Raw genomic sequence first — 17,015 nt, 5'->3', positions numbered from 1 at the left:
ACTTCAGCTTTCAAACTGTTAGCACGCTCAGTTCCTCCTGTGTGCTGCTACCCCTACCCAGCATGTGATTTTAGGGCATTACGTAACTGAGTCACGCTGTTTCAAATCAAGTTGCACGGAGAGAAAACACAGCGGCGTATAAAACACTCTTTCAAACTGGAAATGAAACAAAACCCAAGTCCCACTGCTAAGATAAATGGCTTGAGAAACACAAAGCATGAACTGCTTCTCCACGTGTGTAGTGGTAGTTGGCCAGGCCAAGCTATGGTACCTCTGCTTCATGCATTGCATCGCATCAGTGCCCTGCAAGAGCAAAGAGCAGCTCTCATGATTCCAGTCAGCCTTTTGCATTTATCTGCTCTCGTAATCCCCGTGCTCCTGAGCAGTTGTCAGGTATCGGATATGCTGCTGGTTCCTACTACTGAGAAAGCTCCAGAGACATGTGTTGTGGTCACTCATCAGAAAAGGAAATCCCACCCCCACGACTGAGGAGACAAAGCCTCATTTAATTTATACCAGAACCTGCATGAACAGCTTGCAATGTGTGCTTCTAAAACATCCCTGCATTTCCATCTATTGCATATTCAATGCGGTCAAGATTTGAAAAGAACAGCATTGAAAGGATGGAGTCGGATTGAGAAATACAATCCCAGAACCACAGAATGGTTTGGATGAGACCTCAAAGCCCACCCAGCCCCACTCCATGCCTTTGGCTGCCCAGGGCTGTCCAACTGGCTTTGGTGCCTCCAGGGATGGGGGACCCACAGCTCTGGGTGAAGAATTCCTTCCTATCACCTGACCTAAGTCTCCTCTCTCATAGTTTAAAGATGTTACCCCTTGTTGTATCAGCTCCCTGCTGAAGAGTCCCTCCCCACCTTTGCTGTTGGGGCAAGTGCAAAAAGGAGTCCCACTTCCATTGCGCCTTACCTCAGCCAAGTGCTATCTATATACCAGGGAAAATAATGATTAGTATTTTCAAGGAGAACAGTAACCACAGGACAGCCCGAATGGTACCAGCTTATATGAGAGAGTGCAATAAAGCATTCTGCATGAAAAACATCCTCCAGCATCCTCAGAACAAGCAGCCAACATGTAACAACCAGCAAAGTCTGGGGAAAGCTTCTGGGCTTTCCTTCATACAGCATAACTTATAATGGCAATTGTAACAACCTTCTGACACAGGCACCACTAAATGATGTGACAGGATTTACACAGCAGCAGAGTCATGAAATATACAATACTTGCCTATTCTGCAACACATTTACAGCTCCAACAATCAGCCCGCTCCTTTAGTAGAGTTGGCTTCCAAACGTTTTTACTTCTTTTCCTACCCTACTAAGCAAAAAATCCACCCGCCCCTTGGCAAGGCAGAAGAATAAAGGCAAGGAGCAGATATTTTATGGCCCATAACCACGTTCAGTTATGGCCCTCTACAAAAACATTTATTCCATAGCTGAGTCAATGCAGCGACAAGCACATAATTGTACTGCCATTATTGCGCTCAATGACTCCATTACTCCTTCAGAGCAGCATGTATGGACACCAACCCAGTGGCTAACAGAAGCCCGGGGCTGTGACTGAACAGAGAGGTAAATTACAAGGCCATAAATAATAGTAATAATGAATTAAGCAGGTTTAAATTACCACCTGCCTCATCAGCACCCTAAAATTAATGGTCTCCTTGGATTTGAAAGGAATTCTCTACTAAATGTTAAGAAGTAGGTTATTCCTTTTTACCGCTGTAACAGCCTGGATAAGAAGAATGTAGATGGCAACGCGTGAGCCATTTAAGATGGGTTAAAAAGGAAAGAAAAAGAGGCTCTGAGGCAGAAACTGGGCTGAAGCAGATGAAAAACACGAGAAGGGGACAGACAGACAATGGCACTGCTGGGGACAGCCAGCAAACACAAGGGGGAAGCCCAGCCTGCCCCAGTTACAGTGATTACACAGAACAGCAGCGTTGGAAACCTTTTCAGCAGCTGGGAGCACCAAGCAGAGCCCAAGGCAACAGTAACACACTGATATTCACAGCTGAGTTTCACAAATACCCACAATAAAGAGGGTAAAATATATATAAAAGAATAGATGCTCACTTAATCCTACAGGCCTGTGCAAAGAGCAGGCTTTGCTGTGTTCCAAGGGTCAACACCTGGGCTGCACTGCAAGAGGGATGTATTGGGTGTGTATCCTCATGCTGGAGTGCTTTGCCTGCATAGAGAGTGCTGGGACTCTGCTCTGAGTTTCAAATCAATGGCGTTACGAGCTGCAAAGAACAAAGACTCACTCCAAAGAGCCTCCTGTGCTCTGTCAGTAAGGTTTACAGCACAAGGTTTGAGCTGTGTAATGCAAAAGGGGAGGTCAACCCAGGGCTTCAGTTGTGAGCATCACTGCTGCTCTGCAGCCTGCCTGGACACCACTGCAAACCACACCATCAGGAAAGAGTAAAGAACCCCTGCGTTGAGTTAGAGCCTTTTCCTTAGCTACCATGCAAAGCTATTTTTAACACGTGCCATATAATTTGTGCTGTATGTTGTACCTAATTCTTTACTGCTCATCCAGTTCCAACCCCCTGCTGTGTGCAGGGTCACCAACCAGCAGCCCAGGCTGCCCAGAGCCACATCCAGCCTGGCCCTGAATGCCTGCAGGGATGGGGCATCCACAGCCTCCTTGGGCAACCTGTTCCAGTGTGTCACCACCCTCTGCATGAAAAACTTCCTCTCTTTTAGGAGGAAGTTCTTCTCACAGAGCCTCTCAGCCCCTCTCCTCTTATGTAGTTGTACTCAAAACTAATTAAGACTGATTATAAAGGCACAGCGCAGCCCCGCTCCAATCCAAGTCACCCCAAAGGAAACTACAGATATCTCAATGGCAAAGTTATTCCATAGGCAGAAGAAGGCAATTTTTCTCTTCCTTTCCAGCCCTTTTTCACTATTAGCATATTCCAGAAGCAAGACACAGCGCCCAGCACATAATTATCTCACTAGTCCATTGCCACGCAACAGCCATTTTTTATATCGCGTAAACCCACATATTCCCATTTTCTCCTTAAAAAATGGAGGCAGCGAGTGGTTTAGGTAATTACAGCTGTCACGGTGGCTCTGACAAATCATTCCTCTGCTCAATATACGCTTCAGGCCAGTGGGAAGGCTGTCAAACAATGACATCAGAGTCTGCATTACAACTGGCAAAACGCAGCTCTGTTTCCTTTAAGTCGGATGGTTTATAGCCATTTCTTTTCCTATTCCATGGTTGAAAACGAGAGTGGAATGAACAAATGGGTCATAATTCAATCCAGATAAAATGAGGACGGATAACGGCTGTTAAACGAAGGAGCCTGAACTAAAGAGATGCACATCCTCGCCTTGCTAACAAAGAAATTTACTCATTATTCATCATCCATGAGTTTTGTAATCTTGAGTCACTTCCTAAACCCCTGAGCCTTAAGGGATGAGCATGAGGAGCAGCTGCCCTCCCTCAGTGCCCAGGTTACCATCACCACCACCCCTGTGCACCTCCAGCATGATATCAAGCTGCTTTTTCTCTCTCCTAATCCCTCTTTATGTGAACTTAACTCCAGCTAAAGTATGAAACAACTCAGTATTAACTCCCCTGCCTGCTTTGAGCAGTGGTTCCAAATGCATGGGCCTTCAGCATCCGGAAGGCAGCAGCACCCAAATACCAGCTGTATATCACAGAGGATGTTCCCCCTCGCTTCACAAGCTTTGCTCCTCACAACTTAAGAGCAGTTCTAGCTCTTTGCTAATCTCATTGTGATAATAAACACACAAAAGTGTATAGCACGCACTGCTGCTTATTAGAATTTAATGCCCCTTGAACAACGACAATGCAATTATTCATCACAATAGATGGGAACCTCGGTGGAAACAAGAATTCCCACAGATTGTTTAAGAGTACAGTAAGTGAATGGCGCTCCAAACAAAAAGCCCCGAGCTCCCACCAACCTATGGAGCATTTAGTGCAGATTAACCCGCTACGCACCCACTGTGCAGCTGCACCGGAGGAGAACCCTTCAAGCAGATAAACAGCAGTTTATACCCCAGAGAGGAGTTATATGTTATAGAAGGGTTGAAGGCAAATGCACCACAGTTGTCTATAGGAGCTGCAAACCCAAAGTATGAACAGCAGAGCAGCAGCAGGTGCCCGCAGCTCTGCCTCCAGCACACCTGACAGCCGGCAATGGGCGAGGAGCACGAGATGGTCCTGGTATGTATGTGCACACACACACACACACACAGATATCTGCATGTATGTACGGCAAAACAAGAAGTTGGCTGGCAGAAAACCACATCCGCGAGCTGAAGGTGCCGCAAGAAGCCGCTGTAAAACTCAGCCTCGGAAACACCCAATTGGAGGGAGAAGGCGAGGAGGGAGAACGAAGGCAAGGAGGGATCCCCCCGCCCTGGTGCCGGCAGACCCCCAACCCGCCCTGAGGAAGGGCTGGGAGCCCCAGGAGGGGGCACATCCTCACTGCTGGAGGGAACCGGGCGTCCCGTGCCCCCACAGCGCCCCACCGCCCCCCGGGGCCGGGCACAGCACCGCGGGCACAGCCCCCTCCGGTCCCATCCCATCCCGTCCCATCCCGTCCATCTCTTACCGACGCGGGTGGTGTCGCTGAGGTCGTGGTTGGCGGCGCTGGCCCTCGGGTAGTCGCGCAGTTTCCTGCCGCTGAGGCTGAGCGTGCCGCTGGCCGCCGCTTCTTCCAAAGCTCGGTCCAAGGATCGGCTCCACGAGCCGGGTCCCGCGGGGCCGGTCTGAGGAGGACACGTCGCGGCGCTGCCCATCGGCATCACGGCGTTGCCGCCCTCCGGTGCCGCCAGCACCGCGGCCGCCATTTCCCCGCTCGCAGCGCAGCCACAGCCGCTCCGTGTGCGCGCCGCCGCGCAGGCGCATTACAGCCCGCCGGCCGGAGCGAGCGCGCACGCGCGTGGCTTGACAGGGAGCGCGCATCGTGCACGCGCGTCTGCAGGGATTCCCTGCGTGTTAATTACCCCACACATTATTTAATAAGCAGCACCAAAGGCAGCAGAGCTTAAGAGTTTGTAACAGAACTGCAATGGAACAAGACAGCATGAAACCTTTAACTTTTCTTTATTTGGAAAAAAAACAAACAACCAAACAAACCAACCCAGAAATAAAACAAACAGCTTCAGAATAGATCAAATAACCTGTTGAAAAGATACCCGAAGGTACAGTGTAAAGTCTGCTCCTTAAATACAAATCTGGTATTTCTTTGATGCATTGCATCAATGTTTTGCATCTATGTGGATGCAAAAGGATTGTTGTTTGTTGTTGCACGTGGAAAATGTTTGCACTGAAACAGAGCACGTATCTAACTCCAATTCTAACAGTGACATGTTCCAGAATAACCCCTATTGGCCATTGAGATAAACCACCTTAACACCGTTATGTTCAGCTGGTTTCTATTAAGGTCTATCTGTCTACATGGAATAGAAGGTAAGTACTGTGTTTAAGTACTAGAGAGCATCAAGGATGCATCCGGACCTCAAACTGAAAGCTCTTCTACAGTCAATGCTTTCATTAAACACTGAAGTCCCCAGGAAATGCTGTTTAACATCAAATTTGAGACAGAAACACAAGGAAAGCAGTTCTGTAAGAAGTTCAGTGTAAACTCTTTGAGGCAAATAAAAGGAATTAAAACCACTCCAAACACCGTTAACATTTATGGACGCAGCAAGCTGACCATTCCTTCACCTGGCTGTACCTAAATCACATTGCTGTAGAACAATGTTCAGCTGGTCAGATCCTGGGCTGAGGCAGCTTTGTCTGTATGTTCATTCTGAACAGGAGCCTCATCTGTAGGGATGATACGAACCAATACTGGCAGTGACTCAGTTGACTGATTCGGACACACAAAGGCCTCAAAAGAAGGGCCCACATGCTCCTGCTGAGCATCTCATACACTGCTGGTCCGCAGGCTTTCTCCCAGCACCATTCCCTACCTTCATCAGCTTCAAGGTGCCTGACCACTACTGAGCTTTCCATCTCACCTCTCTTTGGTATATACAAACAAGCGCCATTAAGATTGCATGCCTCTTGCACAAAGCAGAGAAAACCCTTCAGGGCAAGGTTTGCAAGGTGAGGATCCTGTACCTGGGAGGGTAAGGAACTCTACCATACCACTGACCTTCTTGTGAACTGGTACATTTATTCCTATGAAATTACTCAGAAACGGAAGGTTATTGCCTTTAGATCGAGGGAAGAAAACAACTTACAAAAGAAAAGATAGTTCAAGGAAAAAAATAGGAGACAAGACATACTCATCTACCTGCAGATGATGCTAATGAAGTCCAGATATTTGCAGTATAAGTTACTTTCATGTTGCCAGTGCAGTGTTCTTCCAAAGTGATCTGGACCACTTTTAAAGGAGAAGAGTAGAACAGTCTCCATCCCAATTTAATATTGCGGGTCTCAGCTAACAGCTTTATTTGTGAAAAAGAGGATGAAAACCATGAAGTCTCCGAGAAAGAAAGGAAGGGGGAAAAAAAAAGTTGAACTTCAAAAGCACAAAGAAGTACAACCAATGCTCCCATGAAAAATGCTGCTACATCACTACCAAAGTATTCGTGGACTGAGGCTCTGTGCCAAACTGCAGTCCAGAGGAACGTTCGTAGGCAGTCCCCAACACCATCAAATGGTAGCTGTAATGAAACACTGACACAATCCTTACTACAGCACGGTGCCAAAGAACAGATACTGAGTAGTTTTAAACAAAAAAAAAAAAAGCTTTTAACTTCATGTTTATATATGGATTGAAAGATGAACCAAAATCAGTGTCTGTCAACATCTGGGCAACAGGATCTGTTCCAACTGGGTAACGGTGTCACTGTAGCAGAACAGTTTCCCTACTTTTCATGCCTTTCAGGGCAAAATGTCTTTTACTGTTCGAACTAGGAGTAATAAAGATAGCTACTTCTGACACCATCTTAGCAAGGAGTCTGGAGAATTTCAGTGACGTATGTATTCTTCTGCCCACTTTTATCTCACTTTCTCAGACAGGTGGGATCAGCCTTTGTCCATTTGTCAGGTTAGCCCACTGTTACAAAACGGCTTCCTTTGTTCTGAGACAGTGCTGTTCTTTGTTCCTTCAGGATCCCAAAGCGTTCATTCAGCGTCATCCCTGTCTGGATAAAAAAAAAAAAGAAGTTTAACTTTGTTTTGCCCCTCCCAGCACCACTGAAAAATCAAGAGCTACCATTTATCATAATTCACTCATGACACACGTTGTCAAGACTGACAGTGTCTTTAGAAAAATGAAAAGAAGTTAAACTGAGGACAAACAGGCTGAAAAAGGACACTTTTACTACCCTCATTTCTCCCTACAGATTCTATGCAATTTCAACAAATACAGCTGTTTGAGTGCTATAACATAGTTTCTTTCCAGCTCATCCAGTTGAAGCTGTAACTGAAGTCCAGCCCTAAAGTTCAAGTAACTGTCACAGTGTAGTAGGAGACTATTTTTGGCCTGTTGCTTGTTCACAGAAGAAACAAATCCAGACCCATGCCCCGACCCCACATAGTTTTCCTGCAGATGGCAGTAAGAAGCTGATTACAAGAACAGTCTCATCTTGTGGTCAAGTTCTCCAGCACTGAACCCTCTGTCAGCCAGTAAGAATTCCTTCAAAGACAGCACTAAGATTTCTGCATCTAATTACTCATCTTTATTAAAACAATGAACATTTTCTCATCTTTCAAGTGTTTATGTCATCACACTTAATGTTTTTCTTTTCCTTTCTTGTTATAAATACCCCGAGGCACACAGCAAAAGTTGCTGCGTAAGTTAATTTAGCATCAAGATTCCATACGGGCTGTGCCACCAAATGAAGCTCATCCCTGAATTACACACACTAGTTGATTTAAGAACAGCAGGAACACCAGAAGGCTTGTTAGAAATATTTAGCAATTTACATCCCATTTAAAGCACGTGGGCATGTAAGATGTAAACCAGAGGAACAGGAACAGCGAGTTCAGGTACTTGCTTGAAGTTATACAGCAAGTTGGGGGAAGAACTGGAAGTAGAAGCAAGAAGTAGTCACTAGTTTCCACTTTTTATCACCAGTGGCTCTAGGAAGAAAGCGTTTGGCTCACAAGATTTGATCTGCATTAAGACTACATCCACACTTAAGAAATGAAAATGCATTTACCTGCTTTCCAACACTATTAATATCAAACTGCAATGGAACCCCTTTGGGAACCTTCTTCTCTTCAGACTGGTCCCTCTTCGTCAGAAACGGGGTCACAGGAGTACGAGTTAATCGCAATTTTTGGGAACTGTGAAAGAAGAAGATTAGATGGGACACAGCAAACACGTTCTATGCAATGAAGCCTTCCTGCAGATAGAACTACACACTTTTTATCAAGCCACTTGATTAGGCTAGATAGCCGGAGAGCTCGTATTCAAGAAGGCAGAAGTCAAGCACAACTATAGAAGTGAAGCATTTGTTATTGTTATCAGAAAGCAAGCGCCTCAAAAGGAAGCAACTTTATCTTTCAGTGACAAACCCATTATTTATGGTTAATGATGCTCATAAATTTATAAAATAAAAACTGGTACAGTCTTCCTTACAGACAAACTGCTACAAACACCTCGTGAATCAAAAGTAACTTCAGTTTCACAAAGACAAATACAGCAACATTTTCTTTAAACACAGTTCTCCCAGTATCGTCATTGATCAGGCAGAAACAATTACCATCACTCATCAATTAGACGCACATTCATTTTCATTCAATCAGGGGAGCAAAATAACCACAAAACAGCCTGAAATGGAAGAGGCAGTTAAGGAGAAAAATCTGCCAGCTCACTACTTTTCAGCTCCATACACCAGTCCAAAGCTCTGACTGGGAGGTGCCTTGTGAAACCCAGCTGTGATAATACTCAAACACAACTCAGAAGTACTCAATAAAGGGACACTTGGAAGTCTTCAAAATAAGCTGTCACTTTGAGGTCATCTGAAAGACTACCTGCAAGGAACTTGCCAAATGGTTCAGGAACAACAATTTCAGTTACACCGAGAAAGGCTGAGTCTTTAAAACTCACATTGGGGTTATGATCGCTCCTGGGTTCTCAATGGACACAGTCAGAATCCCTCCACTTGTGGTAGAAGTTCGCCATCTAGTTTGAAAACACAGAAACCACTTACAAAAACATTACAGAAAATTCATTCAGATTATCTTCAAACGTATTTCTAAAACTCTTGATAAAAAAGAATGTGCAAGCTTTAAAAATGACAGTCAATAAGACGATCACATGCAGCCTACAATCTTGGTTATTGATTCTTGTATCCATGTTATCTAAACTTATCAGGTGAACTCTAGATCCCATGCTGGCAAGGTGTACCAAAGCTGCAGTACTGACTGAAATCTTCACTTGAAGACATTCACGCTCCTTGCCACGGGTAAAGCCGAGTTAGTTTCTACTAGTTAGTAGAAAATCCAAAAGGTGACATACTGCAGTTCAGTGGCATATGCTGCTTACTCAGCCTGCTTTGTTATCAACAGCAAAACTGCAAAGAGCATATCAGGCTGTGAATGATAAGCAGTATGCATGAGTGGCAGACACTAGTCTGTTCCTTATGTAGCTATCACCTTCCCCCTCAATCCTGCAAGCACCTTATGCAAACAAACTCCTCCTGGTTACATTGGAAGACAACTGAGGAAACAACTGAGAAAAGTAGGAGGATCACTGTCACTCAGTTGAGATGCCTATAGGTGAAAAACAAACAAACAAAAAAACAACCAGAAAAAAAGGATATATTACAAAAACCAGGAGCAGAAATTGGAACTAAATGGAGAACAGCAGTACAAACAAGTAGCCATACTGAAGTTTTCCAGCCGGAATACTTACTGACGAGTTCTTTTTGCTGTTTGATTATCGAGATCTTCTGCTGGCTGCACCTGGGCCTGCACCTGAAATCACATCAATACAGACACTGTATTTGCATACTGTTTCAACTGCTATCGCAGCAGCTGAAGATAGAGCAGTCAAAAAACAGAAGTTGAAAGCTGTTTGTACAAGCAGGGCTTTATTTTCAGAGGAACACAAATATATCTGTCGTATTACTTCTGCAAGACACTGGAAGGAAATCACTGTAAGAACACTAAACATTTTCAACATAATAATTAATAAAATAACCAAAAGAGGTGGAAACATCTTTCAGAACTACCTCAGGAAACACTTTATTTAAGTATTAAAGTTAAAATGTTAAAGTGTTAAGTTAAAATGACACCAGAACAAGAGAAAGGTGGCTACCATGGGATTATATGTTACATAATATCTGAAACACCTCTTAAGTTCCACTGCTATTTTAAATGAGTTTGGTTTTGTTTTTCTCTTGATCCTGCCCATAATTCTGCAGTTCCTGTCAATGGAAGGCAGTAACTACCTACAGTCAAGACCACGGCAGACATAGGATGAGGACAAAAATGAAACACGAGAACACTGCTGTCTTTCACTGCACTCTCTATTTTCTTGCGTGTACTCAAAATAACTAAGAGATCCTTAGCATACAGATAAGATAGTCATAATCAGGTTCTAAGACACTGCTCTATCATTTTGCTGAATGTAATTGTTGAAAGCCGTGCACTGCATTCTAACACTTGTAAGATTAAAAGGTAATAGCTTGTAACCATTCTGAAATGGAGAAGTTCCACACCCTTCAAATAGTTCAGCTACAGCGAAACAGGAAGTAAGACTCAACGGCCTACAACAACTGAAGAGCAGAAGTACATTTCCCCAGAGGAACATGCGCCTCCTTAACAGTTTGCTTGAAGTTTCTACTCAGATTTAATGTTTAAGCTTGATTTATTAATATCAGCGTCACTGATTAGCTTAGAATCTGTGGCACAATATTGTCTTTTTCAGTGATGTGTCGTTACCTTCAATCCTCTTCGAAACAGGAAAGTTGCTTGACGAGTGTCTTTCTGCTGATTTAGTTTGTTTCCAATTCTGGCAAAAGCAGATGGCATGTTATTCCTGAAATATATCAAAAAGGTGGTTATCAAAGGCTTCCTACATAGATAACATTTCAGAGAGACAACTATGAAGTCCATCTGCAGAGCTGCCTCCTCGAGGTAGAACATTTCAATTGTAATAAGTTTCTCACTCCCTAGGTAGAAAATGCACTCAAAAATGTAGGAATTTCTGGAATGGAGATTACAGACTCACAGAACCATTTAGGATGGAAAAAACCTTTAAGACCACCAAGTCCATCACTAAACCACTTATGTAAGCCCCATACTCCTCTTAGCTTGTACAGAGGGCCGTGGTTTAGTAGAGATATATTCAAGATAGGTGCAGTTTGAATGGATGATCTTGGAGGTCTTTACCAACCTTGGTGGTTCTATGAAATGCAGCACCTGTCATCAAGAATCCTGCTTCCCTGGTTATTAATTCTGCTTTATTCTGCTTGATATCCTCCAGCACTTTAAATGCTGCACTTTAGATGAAAAAAAATAAGGAAAAAAGCTGTGTTGATGACTGCAAACAAAGCTTTGTTTACAGTTTCCACAACAGTCACACAGCGAAAATTTCCACTGCAGAAACCAGTTTAGTTGCAGTTTGTAGCAGATGTAAATCAATTCTGGCTCAGATAAATCTGCAATAGCGTCCGTGAAACTGAAGGTGGCACCACCTCCCACAAAAGATATTTTAAAAGTTCACTCAACTGGGGATACCACTTTTAAGCAACAGTGGCCGTTTTCACAGGCTGCCTGTGACATAAATGAAAGAAAACACCAGGTCCCCACAAATGCAGGTAATTCCCAAGTATTCTACCCGGTTATAAATAACTGTCTTTGTATGAAGATAATCTCACACTCATCTACCCGCTCTCCTCAACTTCATAACATACCAACAGTCTTGATCTTACTACTACTCCCAGTTGCAACCATCTTCTCTTGGCCTCAGCGCTGTCACAAATAAGACTCTTTATGGAAAGCTGCCAAGAAGAATTTGGAAAGCAGACGTGGTATTTTACCTTCTGCTTAGTGGGGCAGGTCTCCTGAGGGCTGTAATTTGTTTTCTCTGCGTTTCAGTTTGCCTCTGTAAGTTCGGTTTCTTTTTCAGAATGGGATAATTTCGTTGTGTGTTCTTAAAAACAAGAAAACAGAATGCAATGGGTATTTATAATGTATACATTAACAACTAGTTAATAAACTGTTCAAAACACACTGTAACTTTTGAAATATCACCTACACTTTTAAGAGTCGTACATTGCCCTCATCACCAGGCCAAAAAAAGAAAAGCACAGCTTTATCAGTTACTTTTGTTTTATCTCCTCATATAACCAACAAAATACAGCCTTCATGCACCTTTACAATTGTTACTCTGCACAAATCCAAAAGCAAACCCTGTTCTATAAATTCAGACTATGTGGAGTAAGCAACAAAGCACTGGAGGAATGCAGAACTGGAAGCATGCTGAGAGAAGTATTTTGCAAAATTCATTTCTATAATAGGCATGTGCTCAACACTCACATGTCTGCAGGTTCACTGGTATCTAGCGAAGCAACATAAGTGACAAAGGAGCTCCTAACAAAGGAGCTTTCCTTGCAAAAGCACAGCAACAACCAGCACACTTACACAGAACATCCTTCTGTGCTTGAATTTTCATGCCTTACAAACTAATTAAGTGTTCAGAAGCGTTCAATCTTTGTCATTAACCATCCCCTTCAAAACAAAGACCAACTTGGCCAAGACACCCCCCCATTTCACAAAGCACTGCATCAGATGCTTGCATGCTACAGAACAAGCATACTGGAATATATTTCAGTAGTCTGTGTGTTCAATTTCTAAACTGTTCTTACTTTCTGTGAAGTCAGGGTTACACCTAATGCATTAATTACCTTCTCACTAAGTGGCTGCCTGTTCAGAGGACTAACTCCTTTGTGTGGACCCATTGCTTTCTTGGCTGCCAAGCCAGTTATAACTCCATAAGGATGCTTCTTCCCTACAATCTTCTTTCTGTGTCCCAAACGATTTTTACCATAACCTGCAAAAAAAAACCCAAAACAAACAAACACATGAGGAGATCAAAAATTCCTGATATTTTTACGGTGTTGAGATGACACACATGTGATGCAAGTTATTTGGTAGCACACTTCAAGCATTAGAGCAGAAGCTGCCACTACATCTGGAGACAGTTTGGCTGGACAGTTATTTCAGTAAGTTTGGATCTAATCCTAGACAGCAATAACCAGCTTCTCGTATAGATCTTACTTTTCTCTCCCCCACTGCATTATTCATGCCCAAAATTTGTTATGTGACACATCTGCAGGAATAATTAAAGAGTCTTTCTGGCATAGGATACTACCAAATACTCTAAAACAGACCTTCATGGAGTGCTGAACAACACAAAACCAAAACAAGTAACTCAGCTCCCGGCCATTCAGCCAATTTTAAATTAACAGTTTAATGAAGAAAACAAGGGGGATGGGTAAGGAACAACTTCCAAGCTTATTTATGTAGATCAGCCATGTCTTCAGAATAAAAGAACACAGCAAATAACCCACAGTATTAACTGTATTAACATATTAAACAGTATACAAATTACATCATGTTTAAAGTGTTTTCAATTAGAAGTCTGCATGGCAGTCTGGAAATGACTGGGAAACGACAGCAGCCTTTAGATATAAAAGGCCTGCGAGTCTGAGGTCTGTAGTATAAACATCTCAAGTCTCCAGTGACAAGGGTTTGGTTAACCCTGTCTGGAGCCATTTAGCTTCATGCTGTGTAAACAGACAGTGCCTTGGCTTTACCCTGAAGTCAGCCCCTCTAGAACCCCAGACTGTAAGATAAATTTAGGGCTACAAAGATAGCTCTATAGCAACAGACACTTCTAAACTTGATCTATGTGATGTCATGGCATTGATAACACATCTGTGCTTCTTCACCAGATGGGAGCCATCATAAGAAGCAAAGCCATTGATCAGAATGTAGCTTGGATAAATTTGGTCTTGAGAAAATGCCATGTAATCACAACATGAACAGTTAGCAAATACTTCCCTATGAAGAGAAGGGCTGAAAAACAGTTACTTAAGCTGCAAAGGATCTCACAGGCTCTCTGGACCAAGCTCTGCTCAATGAAATGACAACTTCAAAGTCAGCTCAGGCTGCACAGGGTTTTGTGTGGTTGCATTCTGTAAATCACCAAGGACAACTTTTATTCAAATGAACAATGTTCTTCTCTCTGTTTCTTCCCACAAGAGCTGAAAAGAATCCCAGCTCAACATCTCTGCCTCCTGCCAGAGACTTTGGCAGCCACTTTTAAAACCAGTGGGAACTGAATGCCATTGAGCTTTTGTGGTTTCTGTAGCTGTTCACTTATCAGAGTAACTTCGATGGCAATGGAGCAGCAGTAAATCTGCTAATCGGTTACAAGTAATAACTTAAATGCTCAGAACTGTTTAATGAGACCTTCTGCTCAAAAATAATACAGGAGAGATTTGCTTCAATGGAAGGAAATGGGTAGAGCTGTATAGAAGGGAACAGTAACTTATTCACAATGTTTCAATATAGGACGGTAGAGATTTTGCAATAAGTTTGCCTTTTTCCTAGAATGACAGTAGAAAAGGAGGGCAGGTTCCAAGAAATTCAAGTAACTGCCAAGACAATTGCATTCAGGGGTTTTATTCGAAGCTCATGTTCTTCCTAAAACTCTAAATTGTGATATTTGCTTCTTTTGTGCCCTTTAGATCACGAACAATTGCACTTGATAGCTGAGGCCTTAAACAGAAGCCTACGTTTGACAGTCCGCCACTTAAACTCACTGCCACCCCCACAAATATTCCTACACTTGGCCTAACTGATGTGAAACACTTTCCTGTACTTCCAAGAATTTACCAAAGATGCACAGGTTAAATAACACCACTATGTTGTCCTGTCTAAAGAGCAAAACTCCTCTGGAGCCCTGAGCTACATGACATTCCACAGGCTCTGAAGACACGTGGGTCTGAGTTGTTAAATTCAAACTGCTGCTACAACAAACATTAAGCAGTGACAATGAAAACATGGGGATTACTGTGTATGCACCAGTCTGATGCACATGTGGTTTAAATCAATTCTATTAAGCAAGAAACTGCATGTCCTAACTTAAACACTTCATTAGCTGAGGAGGTAACTTTCTGCATGCAGCACCACACAGAGCTAAAAAGGTACTTTGCAAAACTCAACATAAGAAAAAAACAGACTTTATTTCTAGCAGATCCCAGTCATGTATTGGACACATGGGAATCATTTTCTGAACAACTCCTGTTTATTGAAAAAACTGCAAGTTATTCAGGAAATCTCCAGTAAAGCTCTTGTGCACTTTTCCCCTCTTTGCTCCCTGCTTATGTGATTCCTTCCCTGCTGTTGTAATCCACTGTAAAGACACATACTGAAGAAGGCTGTCATGGTACTTCCTTTACAACCCACAGTCTTAAGAAGAAAAGCCGACTCAGATACTCTTCACTATCCATTTGTAAACCCCAGAGGCAGCACTACAGACTGCAGGTATGGCTACTTTTCTGTTTTCTAGGAGCTGAATTCAACCCAGCTTATATAAACACGCTGTCTCTTTTTCACAAAGCTCTAAGGTTTGGCAAGGCTTCTGCATTTCCTAATACATGGGCTTTAGTGCAAGCATTCTTCCTATCCGTTTCTGAAAGGGGACAAAATATGAACACAATTTCTGAAGCCATCTCCATATATCAGAAGGAAAACAGATCCTTCCTTTAACCCAGAGTGTCCATCAGGTGCCCAAATTCCGTATCAGCCTGACGTGTCACAGCATATTGGTTACACCACCTTTCTGTTGTTGGATCCCCCATTTGGAGCCTGGCGTCCTGAATTGCTGCGTTCGATTCTGTTGGAGTCCTCTTTTCATTTTGGGGGAATACTGCTTTCTCTCTTCTTTCTTGTTCAGTTTAATTATATCATCTGTAAAAACAGAAGAAAAAAATAAAGAAAGATTTGATGTAAGTGTAACAGCACTTTCATCTCATGTTACTTAAGAAAATCATACAAAGAAAACTAAGTCAAGGCAGGAGAACAGCTTCATCTGCTGCCCCTGAACTGCAGTTTTATGGCCTGCTGGAGGCAAAGATGCAGCCCCACATCCAGCCAAGGGACACTGCCACCCGGAAGGGTTTGCTAAGTAAAATGTCACCATGACGGCACAGCAATTGGCTGACAACAGATGGCAGAGAATGTCCAGAACACAAAGCAGTGGTAAATTCAAAAGCCAACTTGGTCAAATAAGAAAACGTTTGACTTTCTGATGATAGCTGCCCACTAAGAACTGACGGAGTTATTTCTCCATTCAGTCCATCATTCAGTAGTCTCCATCACAGGAACAAGGAACAACAATGCATTACCCATAAAGGGAATAATGATATACATAAGGTGGCTAGTTCTTTAGTTGCACCGTTTCACTTTTCAAAGCAGACCTCTCAGTTCCACCATTAGGATAACACCATAGAGCAGTCCTGGAGCACACAACAGCTGCTTCTGGTGGCACTGCTGGGCCAGCACAGCCAGCAACACACCTGGGCACACAGCAACGCACCGGGACACGCAGCACAGCAATGGGAACACCGCAACGCACCGGGGCACACTTGAGGCCCATGATGTTGCAGTGAATTGGGCGGGTCCTGCTGACCCCCCCAGCTGCGGCCTGGCCCTGCCGCCCCCCCCTCACGCATCACACGGCCCACCCGCAGCCCCTCTCGCCTTCCAGCAATGCCCCGCTCACCCAACGACATGTCGATCTTCTCCAGGCTGTCGCTGCTGCCGCTCCGGATTCCCGCAGAGGCCGAGGATCCGGACAGCACCGCCGCGGCCCCGAACCCGCTCATGGCCGCCCGCACGACCACCGCCACCGCCAGCTCCACCGCCGTCACCCCGCGACCGCCCCCAACGGACTGCGAGCGGGACGTGCGCATGCGCAGACCGCGCACGGCGCATGCGCCGCACCCCTCACCTTACGCCATCATGGCGGG

General features: G+C 43.9%; 2 protein-coding genes across 19 annotated transcripts in view; both read right to left on the bottom strand.

Annotated features, from left to right (window-relative positions):
- Positions 1 to 4,901, bottom strand: part of LRCH3 (leucine rich repeats and calponin homology domain containing 3) — a 42,790-nt gene extending 37,889 nt beyond the window's left edge. For 11 of the 18 annotated variants that reach the window (XM_015871754.2, XM_015871760.2, XM_032446519.1 and 8 more), the window contains exon 1: positions 4,616 to 4,900. In XM_015871754.2, the coding sequence (XP_015727240.1) occupies positions 4,616 to 4,853 (238 nt within the window). In that variant the 5' untranslated portion in view covers positions 4,854 to 4,900. Of the gene's footprint in view, positions 1 to 4,615 lie in introns of all 18 variants that reach the window. The other 7 variants (XM_015871758.2, XM_015871761.2, XM_032446518.1 and 4 more) reach the window with 3 other exon arrangements.
- A 191-nt stretch (positions 4,902 to 5,092) lies between these two features.
- Positions 5,093 to 16,953, bottom strand: FYTTD1 (forty-two-three domain containing 1). Its single transcript, XM_015871865.2, has 9 exons — positions 16,769 to 16,953; positions 15,823 to 15,954; positions 12,882 to 13,027; positions 12,015 to 12,127; positions 10,915 to 11,011; positions 9,884 to 9,945; positions 9,077 to 9,151; positions 8,184 to 8,310; positions 5,093 to 7,163 (listed from the first exon to the last, which is right to left on the bottom strand). Exons 1-9 carry the CDS (start codon positions 16,869 to 16,871, stop codon positions 7,068 to 7,070), a joined length of 951 nt encoding a protein of 316 aa, XP_015727351.1. The 5' UTR covers positions 16,872 to 16,953; the 3' UTR covers positions 5,093 to 7,067.
- Positions 16,954 to 17,015: the final 62 nt, after the last annotated feature.

Source organism: Coturnix japonica, chromosome 9, assembly GCF_001577835.2.
Source record: "Coturnix japonica isolate 7356 chromosome 9, Coturnix japonica 2.1, whole genome shotgun sequence".
NCBI lineage: Eukaryota > Metazoa > Chordata > Aves > Galliformes > Phasianidae > Coturnix > Coturnix japonica.
This window is presented reverse-complemented; position numbering and strand designations above follow the sequence as displayed.